The sequence below is a fragment of the Cryptomeria japonica genome, chromosome 1 (assembly GCF_030272615.1).
Source record: "Cryptomeria japonica chromosome 1, Sugi_1.0, whole genome shotgun sequence".
Classification (NCBI taxonomy): Eukaryota; Viridiplantae; Streptophyta; class Pinopsida; order Cupressales; family Cupressaceae; genus Cryptomeria; species Cryptomeria japonica.
Genome location: NC_081405.1, coordinates 256,632,718 through 256,643,290, shown reverse-complemented (window position 1 = coordinate 256,643,290; position 10,573 = coordinate 256,632,718). Strand labels below are relative to the sequence as shown.

Sequence of the window (10,573 nt, the reverse complement as noted above, 5' to 3'; positions counted from 1 at the left end):
TATATTTTTCGATGGAAATATGTCAGCAAACATTCATATGATTTGTTGAAGATCCGTTTGCTTTTCGCATAAGTGCCCACGAAAAGCACAAGACGTGAAGGAGTGGAGAACGATGATTAAATTCCCACCAAAAGGCAGTTTCTAGGAAAATATATAACAATTTCATAAGAAAATTCCACACCAATTCCACACGGTGTTTGACCGAAGTGCCCACGAAAAGCACAAGACGTGAAGGAGTGAAGAACTATGATTAAATTCCCACCAAAAGGCAGTTTCTAGGAAAATATATAACAAGTTCATAAGAAAATTCCACACCAATTCCACACGGTGTTTGACCGAAGTGCCCACGAAAAGCACAAGACGTGAAGGAGTGAAGAACTATGATTAAATTCCCACCAAAAGGCAGTTTCTAGGAAAATATATAACAAGTTCATAAGAAAATTCCACACCAATTCCACACGGTGTTTGACCGCGTTCAAGTTTATTTAGGTAACCCCCTGAGGTTTAGAGAAGGCGCACTTGAGCTTTTCAAAGTTTTACAGAACGAGTGATGGAGTGTGAGCCTTCTACCTCCATTATCTCCTTCGATCTCAATAATAAGTTTCATGTATTCCTCAGCTTTCGCGGACCAGATGTCAGAAATACTTTTGTGGACCATCTTTACGCAGCTCTCTCTGCAGCAGGGCTTAGGGTTTTCTTGGACAGCGAAGAACTTGAGAAGGGCAAAGGCATCGATTCCAGCTTGCAAACAGCCATTCAAACAAGTGATATTCTTATTCCTATATTTTCCAAAGGCTATGCGGAATCAACTTGGTGTCTGGAGGAAGCGGCGCGGATGTGTAGATCGAATGGACTCATCATTCCCCTGTTTTATGATGTGGAGCCCTGCGATGTTCGCTACCCTCAAAGAAAGGGAGGTCTCTTCACTCAGGCATTCGAAAAGCATTACACCCATTTAGATCGGCATGATGAAAAGACAATTGAGCAATGGAAGGGAGCTCTTCATCAAATCTCTGAGTTATCTGGTTGGTCTCTGAAAGCAGAATTCGGGTAAGTAGTTTGCATCGTCTTGTAACTGTTAGGCCAACACTCAAAATATACATGGCAGAATGGAGTCGCTTTATTATTAAATATGATTTTATTTATAAAGAAAGATTTGCATTTGTATTTACAGGTAATAAAATAACCGTTTAACTGGTATATAGAGAAAAACTGTGTAAATTGAAATTTAAATAAATTAATCTAATTTATCTTTGTAAGAATCGACATTAATTCAGTTAGGAGCAAATCAAAGGACAGATTATGTTAAATAATGGAAAATTGGCAGAGTAATTATTCACATCCTAAAAACTGGGAAACTGACCGATTTAAATTTTTGCATTAAAAATCTGTGGCATGATGTTAGCAATTTGTTTAGGGGACAAACCTTTTGTTTACTAAATCCTCATCTATTTTTCATTTGAATAAATATGTACATCAGTTGTAGGCAAACTATTTTCGCTAGTCAATATATTTTATTGAAACATCTGAGACAAATTAAATTAGTCATTTCTTTAGTGAGAAAACTGTTATACTAGTAATTTTTTCAAACCAATCTGACCATCATACAGAGAGATTGTTCTTTTCATTTGCAAGTGATAATTCTTCTTTAAATGATCTGAAAATATGTGATCTATAAATTAGCCATTTGTAGAGTGAGTAAATTAAGAAGCAGCTCATCTGTTAATTGTCTGTACTGATTAGGATAGCAGGGGTGTTTATTGTATGGCTTAGAAAAACAATCAGTAGTCTGAGAGTTGATAATCACCAGCATTTTATTAGTCAGTAGCAACAGCCAACTGCATAAGGAATTTGGATATTCTGATAACTCCCTTCTTAACAGTTACATTAGCCTTATCCAGTCTTCAGTTAGCTTTACTGCCTCTACTTAATTAATGCCATTCTCCTATTAACAACCTCTGATTGTCTTTTATATATTTCTCATTTTATTTCATAGTTCCTATGATCATAATGCCATAAGCTATCTGAATTCGTGGAATTGAATCTGATTGATATCTTTCTTTCTATGATCATAATAATAGTTTTTTTAATTAGTTTTCACAGCTTTAAATTTGCATCGTATGATCTAATACATAGAAGATGATGCTCAGGCACGAAGGGAGACTAGTCAAAGCAGTTGTGAAAGGCGTGTTGGATAAATTGAAGAACAGGGTTCCACTAGATGTTCCTACGCATCTTGTGGGATTCGAAAGGGGTATTCATGAATTAACAAACAGTTTACATCTGAATTCGATGGACATAAGTTTGGTGAGAGTGGGAATCAGCGGCATAGGCGGCGTTGGGAAAACCACCTTGGCTAAGGTTGTTTACAATGAAGTTCATCGCAGATTTGATGCTTGTTGCTTTCTCTTCAACATTGGAGCTACTGCACAGAACAGCACTAGACTTATGGACTTGCAGGGAAGAATTTTAAGGAGCTTGGTAAATTACCATGGAGAAGTACCAAGTGTTGATGAAGGAAGATCTCTGATGAGAGATCGATTGCGTGGAGTTCGGGCTCTTTTGATTTTGGACGATGTGAATGATGGAGAGCAGCTGCATGCGGTGTATGGGGATTGGTTTGGGCATGGTAGCAGAGTCATCATTACTTCCCGAGACCAACACATACTAAACCTTGCCAAGGTTGATTCAGTTCTTAAAATGAGTGGACTAGGGAACGATGAAGGTCTCGAATTATTCAGTTGGCATGCTTTCTCTAGCGCATTCCCAGAGACACCTTACCAAGAGCTTTCTATAAAAATTGTGAGTGCCTGCCAAGGGCATCCTCTCGCATTAGAGGTCATTGGATCACATTTGTTTGATAAGAGAGAATCAAACGACATCCGATGTTGGGAAGAAGCTGTCCATAACATTGGAGAATATCCAAGCATATCTAGAATTCTTCAAACGAGTTATGATGGACTTACCCATGTCGAGAAGGAAATTTTTCTGGATATAGCTTGCTGCTTTGTTGGTGAGAGTAAAAGAGACGCTGATATTATCTGGGAAGTTTTATACCCAAATAAAGTTCAAACGGCTATCAAGAATCTCTCGCTGAAAATGCTTATTAACATCAGAGGTCATGGTTTCCTCCATATGCATGACCTTCTGCAGGAAATGGGAAGAGGAATTCAAGAGCAGGCTGATAATAATAGCAGACTCTGGCCATCTATGGTCGGACACAAATCTTTGAACAAGGACAGAGCAGAGGAAGTGAAGATGCTTGTTTACACAGGAGAGAATAAAAGAGACCCTGTTAGCTTGCATAACATGCCTTCTTTGCGCTACCTATTTTTGCAAAATACAAAGGTAGCGGTCAACTTTGTAAAGCTAGCTCCGAATTTGATATGCATAAAAATTAGGGATTGTGAAATTGTAAGTGATAGGCATACATGGATGATGTCAAGAACCCAACTCCAGTTTGACAGCAGTTGGTCCCAAGTAAGGATCTTCAGTCTAGAGAAATGTGCATTTCCCACGAAAATCCCAAACACGCTAAACAGCTTGGTGAACCTTCAACGCTTGTATATACAGCATTGTAAGGATCTCACAACACTTCCAAGCACAGTCGGTAACTTGTTACAACTCAAGGAGCTCAAATTGTGCGGCTGTAAAAGTTTAAAACGCCTTCCTGATACTGTGGGCAACTTGGTGCGGCTAGAAGTGTTGTGTTTGGGCGACTGTGCAGATCTAAAAAGCCTTCCCAGCACTTTAGGTAATTTGGCTCAACTACAATCGTTGAGCTTGGTGAGATGTACAGGTTTAAGGAGTCTTCCGAACACAATTGGCGACCTGGCACAACTCATGCAATTGAACTTACAAGGTTGTTCAGGTTTACAAGGACTTCCCAAAACAATTGGCGACCTGGCACAACTCGAGTGGTTGAGCTTGTTTGAATGCTCAGGTTTGCAAAGACTTCCCTACACGGTGGGTATGTTATCAAACCTTAAATTCTTAAACATTCATGGGTGCTCAGGCCTGGGAAGCTTTCATCATATCGTTGTCAGGTTAGCCCAGCTGAGGGAGTCAAACAGGTAAAAGGTCATTTGTAGGTGCAAGTAATTTGATGTAGAGACTCTATATAAGAACTTTGAAAGAAGATATCTTCCTATTGAATAGTTTGAAATTTTGTCTCGTGGTAAAGTAATGAGTATCAGGATCTTAAATTTTTGCAGAAGCGCCGGATTGGGAAGCTTGGTGCAGAAGAAGTTTCATGTCTACGTTGGTTTTAATGTAGACGGAGAGCAGGAAGGAGAAGCATTGATGGGTCATCTTCAGAAATCTGTTCGAATATGCAGGGGCAGAAAGGATGACCAAAGTCTTTGCACCGAGTCACTCCGTATATGCAGAGGCAGGGAGGATGGCCAAAGTAGAGACAATAGCTGGGCAATTGATAACAGTGATATTCTTGTTGAGGTATTATCAAGAGGCCTAAATATTCCTATGCGCAACTCGAATGGCCTAAATATTCCTATGCGCAAGAATGGCCTAAATATTCCTTTCTTTCCTCATGAAGTTTGGTGTCGGTGGCATATATGCAGGAGTTGTTATTAATAATCTAGGACTACAAAGATTTGTAAAACCCTTGTTTGTGTATGTAAAAAAGCGGAAGATGGGAGTATAAAGATTCCAACAAGTAATATGTCAAGACAATAAATACTAACAAATCTCTCTAGCGAAAGGGATCCAAATATTAACAATAATGGCATTGGGATATTACAGAATGTTGGAAAAGTGACAATAAGCAAGATGATGAATGAAATATTATGCAATATCATTAGTTAAAAAAAATTGTGGATGAATACTCTTAAAGTTGGTGAGTATGAGTTGCAACAGTTGCTGAGTATTTTAATAAATAATTAGACTACGAAATTTCATAAAAATTGTCTAGTTTTAAATAAGTGTGATTAATATTTCTTTAGTATATTTTTATTTTTTAATTTTAATAGAGAAGGAGGTTTTCATTCATTAAGAGAAAAATGGGATTTGGAGATGCATTGTGAATTATTATATCTAGTCAATTCTACTATTGTTTTATAATAGAATGATGTTTTTAAAGGGGTTCTTTTATCTAGAAGGGATTTTTCATATATATATAGTATGCATTGAATCTTCATTTCTTACAATTCTAACAAGATATTAGAAAATGTTAAGCTGCATTAATCATTCTTATTGGTACATCATTGATGAGGTCCTTTAAATGCTTATTATTTATGATAATCATTTATACAAATGGTAATAATGTTGGTTAAGTTGTGAGAGAAAAATGGTACATGTGAAATGAAATAATTATTTTTTGAGAAAAATAAACTTCCAAAGGATATTAGATTTCTAATGTAGATTCTAATTAAAAATATGATTAAAAATATTCATAACTAAACTTAAATAAAAATTTACATTTTTGATAGAAAATTCATGTGCAATATGCAACATATATCAATGATACATCTTTAGATGTTTTATTTCAAAGCAAAAAACATTAATAGTGTCTATAAGAATCTAAAGAATAAGGCATTATGGTTGATGGTTCATCCCCTTTAAAATTATCCTATTGTAAAAAATAAAAATATTATCATTTGATATGGTTATGAGATTAATGAACCATTATTGTGACATCTTGAAAATTCTAATTTCCTATTTATATATATTCACAAATGAATCTTGGAATGGTTTCAACTATTAGTGTAAAAAGAGATTACCAAAGTATCTATATTTTAACTTTTCTAGGAAGTGTTGACATGCCCCATTTATTTAAAGAGAAATGGGGATCCATAAATTTTGAGGAAAGAGGAAGTTCCAAAAAAATTCCCTCAGGCAAGAAAGGAATATTCAAAAAGGTTAAGGGTTAAATCCATTTTGAACCGGCGGAAGAAGTTATCTTTTGAAAGCAATAAAATAGGTAAGGGATAATAAAATTAGATCTTAAGGTCTCCCACTGCCCATGATGAGCAGTAAAGTGTATCGAGCAAAATGAGGGGAGGTTGGGAAAACAAATAAATGAAGAAATTGAAATAAGATGAAAGTGTAATATCTCCCACATGCTGCTTGAGTATGAATCAAAGGAAAGACTATCGGGAAGTGGAGAGCGAAGAAAATGTAAGTAATATTCTTATAAAACTTTCGGTGTCAGGGTGAATAGCTTTCTCGATTTTGCAAAAGACCCATATTTGGTGAATAGTCTCAAAACTAAATTATGAGGATAGCCAATTTTAATGTAATCTTTAGTGAGAATGCCTTTAGCAGATATGTGGCAATTTTGGTAAAATTATAGCGCAAGGAGTTAATGGTAAAATTAAATTAAATTATCTTGCAACTCGCATAATAAGTAAAAGTTGAGTTAAACTTCAAATTCCAATAGAAGCAAACGTGGAAAACACATCACGATCGCATTCTGACATCAAAGTACAAGTATCATTAAGATCGTCCTATTTTTTTATTTCTTGCGAGGAGTATAAGACTTTTTGTGAAGTAAATCCATATAATTTTTCCATGTTTAGTTGTAACTACTTGTTCCTGTGCGTCATGAGGAAAACGCGTCACAACATGTGAGATTATGCTTGAAGCAACTAAGATCAAAGAGACCAATAGATAGCACAATGACAAGATAGATAAAATGTGACAAGAATAAACTGTATTCCTATCAAGATGCAAAAGAGATCAACTCGATCATCAATCATTATATACAATGTAGATGAGCCTGCTTATAAAGGCAAGGCTAAGAGACAAGAGAGCACACAATGATGACATGTGGCTCAATGAGACGCAAGGGTATCCAGGAGAAATAGTAGAATATCCCACATGAGGTGGACCACCCACCGAAAGTGGAATTATCACTCCACAATAAGTGGATATGATAGAGTAATAACAAGATAACACCTTAAAAGGTGAAAATTATCCTACATACACACTCCCAATGTATGCACATCTCCCTAAGTGTCTCATATGCAAGCTACAATGTTATGCATGTACCTAAGTAAACTTAAATAAAGTGTAATTATATCCAAGATGAATAAATAATTACACCAATACCCCCCTTAAGTGCAACTTAGGGGAATGTACTTAAGTCTACAATGCAACTAAGCAATGCAAGATGGATCCCAGCTACAAGGCCATGTTAGGTACCCATGTACAAATGCAAACACAATCTCCCATAAAGCGGGGAAACAGAGAAAAACCCAATGGGAAAAAACCCTCCCCCAAAAACAGAGATGAAAACTATACAAATAAATCTCATAGAAGTATGTGAAGGACAAAACCCCATGTGAGGAAAAAGTCCCTCCCATATGAGAGAAGAAGAGAGACCAAGTAGCCCCCCCTCAATGTAGAATCTACACCAATGGTAGAAGCTCGAAGATGAATGAAGAAACTGCTCCATGAACGTTGAACAACATTCCACCGTTTGGGAAGAAACAAAACCAAAGGTGTATCCATGAGGTATCCCTAATCATGAAGGGAAGACGTAGGAAAAAAACTCATGATGAATGGAATCTCTGAAAAACTACTCAAGTGTCCCCACGTCGATGCTGAAAGATACCCCCTCCAAAGGTGGTGAACTGCTCCACACTGCTAAAAAAGGTACTCCAAGATCTAGTGGAGATGAATGTAGAACAAGTCCCAAGGACTCACATGTCTCCTCTAAGCATAAAGAGACCTCCTCCAACTGTTGTACATAATGATGAACTTATAAGGCACTGACAGTTGGGGGGGGGGTGTGAATTAGTGTAAGTAAAAATAACACAAATTTGATTATGCACCTTAACAACTTGAAACTTGATAAGCAAATGAGAAACACAATCACATATGCAATCAACCAATAGTATAATGACCACATAACACAAACAATTTTGTTGATGTAAATAATTATTCATCATGGATATTATTACACTATACTTAAGTTTACTTAGGATAATGCATTTCATAGTAGTTTGGGTATGAGACACTTGGGTGTTTGTGCCACATTGGGATAGTGTGTGTAGGAGAATTTCCACCTTTTGTGGACTTATCTTGTTGTTACATTCCACCTTTGGTGGGTGATCCACCTCATGTGGAATATTATATTGTTTCTCCTACCTACCCACACCTATTTACTACCTACCCTTGTTTCTTTTTGAGCCACATGTCATGTTTGTGTGCTCACTTATCCATATAGCCTTGCCTATATAAGCAGACTCATATTCATTATATGTAATGCTTGATGATCCAGTTGATCAGTATTTTCATCTTGATAGAATACAATTTATTCCTATCATTTATTTTGTCTCTCTTGTACTTTTCATTGAGATCTTGATCTTGGCAAAATCCCACATGGTATCAGAGCCTATAGGGCTTCATTGATTAGTCTTTTGGAGACATTTTGGAGGCTCCAATTTTTAGATCTGGGGAGGTGCTATTTTTGTGGGCATCGTACAACAATTTGGACATCACAGTTGAGTCCGAGAGGCCGTTTCCATGAATTTTGACTATAAAGTCAACCTATATTTGGTGAGAATTTTTTTCCCCTATTTTGGCTATAGTCGTATGGATTTTGAGATTTTTTTTAAAAAAATATTTTCTGAAAAAAAATTTCGAAAAAAAAAACGTTAGTGAAAAAAAAAAATCTTTTTTAAATCCGGGGGGACATTACCCCACCCCCCACCTTGATCATACCTTGCGTGTGGCAGGGATTGTATTTCTACAGGTTTGTGTACCTCTCGATGCCGAAGTACCCATTGACTGCAGCTTTGTGTCGTTGCTATCGCTCGTACCTTCTCTTCGGATCTCGTAGACTATTGGACCCCTCCGATTCCAGCATGCCATCCCTCGACCGGTGACCAACGACTCCCCGACCGACGACTAGTGGCTTCCTGACCTTGCCTTCCTCAGTGGCTCTTTGTTTCGGCGTTGCTGCTCCGAGCCGACCCTGGCACCGCCTTCCGGCAGACAACAACCACCATCCGCCGGCCCTCCAGCAGTCCGCTCGCCAACTCGGCCCCACCAATGGCAACTCCCTTTCCTGTCGGTCAGACCCAGCCTCCCCACCGACACCTCTGCTTGTCGGGCCCCACACAGGCTCTGAGCCATGCAGAGATCTCTGCCACCTCAACAACATTTCCATACTGCCACATGGCACACCGCCAGTCCAATCAGCCTCCGCCACATCATCAGACACCTCTACCTACTGTACCGCCAAATAACCTACTCAGTCAACATTGCCACATCAACAGATGATGTCATCATTTGTACAATAGGCAGGGGGAATGATGGTCTGGTGACGGCCATATGGGCATCAAATTTAAGCCCATCATTTGCTGACATCAGCGCCATGTCAGCAATATTTTGAAATGTTTTAACCCCTTCTCATTGAGCTTTTCGGTTTTGCAGTTCATCTTTGGAAGGCCATATCTTGCTCATTTGCTCCTTTTTTGGTGGAATGTTTTTTGAAATGGGTTATAATTTTGTGCACTTCGCAGTGGTGGAAGAATGTTCTGATTTTTCAGAAATTGCAGATCTTCATGACTGTACCTGTCTAATCCCTGATTTTGCAACTTCAAAGGCTTTGTTTGGGGTCATATGACCTCCTTTTCAGTTGCCAATTTTTTGAAAGTGCATAATTTTTTGTCTACTTTCATAATCTACCATTTGTTTGCAGTGATTTTAAGTAGAAATTGTACTTTCAGTATTTGGCCATTCTTGGCATATTTGGTACTTGTATTTCACTTGGATCTCAGTTTAGATCACTAGAAGTATTTGTTGAAGTCTCTTATATCTCATTTTGAGAAGTTTTAAATTGAAATCAAAAGTCCACTTTGCCTTGTTTTGCAAGTGGCCCATTGTATATGCACTAAGTATAAAGTGCCAAATCACCAATTTTTTTTTGGGGGGGGGTGTCTTGTGTGATTGTGCCTCTCTCTATCTTGTGTTTTTTCATTTTGGTGCTATAGGTTCTCCTAAATTTTCACTTTTAACTCCTCGTAATTATGCTTCATGGAAGATTAATTCTTGGAGTAAACTAATGAAAAAATGACTCATTCATTATGTAACTGGAACTATTACAGCACCACTTGATCCTAAGGTTGATCCTAATGCTCAACTTGAATGGCTCACTAAGAATTCTATGGCACTTGGAACTCTTAGAAAGTATGTATCAGATGACCTCATTTTTCACATTGAGAAGTGTACAACAATTAAAGAGGCTTCAGATATTTTTGAGAAATTGTATGGTCAAGTTGATGAGATTAAGGGCTACAAGCTTGATAGTGAACTCACAACTTTGGATCCCAAGGATTTTGATACAATCCAGGATTATGTCACAAAAGCAATTGAGCTAAGAGCAAAGCTAAAGGATTATGGAATTGACCAAAAGGATGCTCAATTGGTTTATAACTTGTTGGACAAGCTTCCTTTAGAGTATGTAGCCTTTGTATCTAGCTTTCACACCCATAGGTTAGCTCAAGGTTCCTCATACACTTCTCCCTCATTTGATTCATTAATGGAGATGTTGATACTTTAGCAATCTAAGTTGACCAAGATGGGGATTCTCAAATCTTCAAAGTCA

At 37.6% G+C, this 10,573-nt stretch overlaps 1 protein-coding gene across 1 annotated transcript; it reads left to right on the top strand.

Moving 5' to 3' along the window:
• Positions 1-473: 473 nt before the first annotated feature.
• LOC131073771 (disease resistance protein RPV1) lies at positions 474-4,773 on the top strand. Its single transcript, XM_058010265.2, has 3 exons — positions 474-1,050; positions 2,151-4,073; positions 4,215-4,773. Exons 1-3 carry the CDS (start codon positions 551-553, stop codon positions 4,591-4,593), a joined length of 2,802 nt encoding a protein of 933 aa, XP_057866248.2. The 5' UTR covers positions 474-550; the 3' UTR covers positions 4,594-4,773.
• Positions 4,774-10,573: the final 5,800 nt, after the last annotated feature.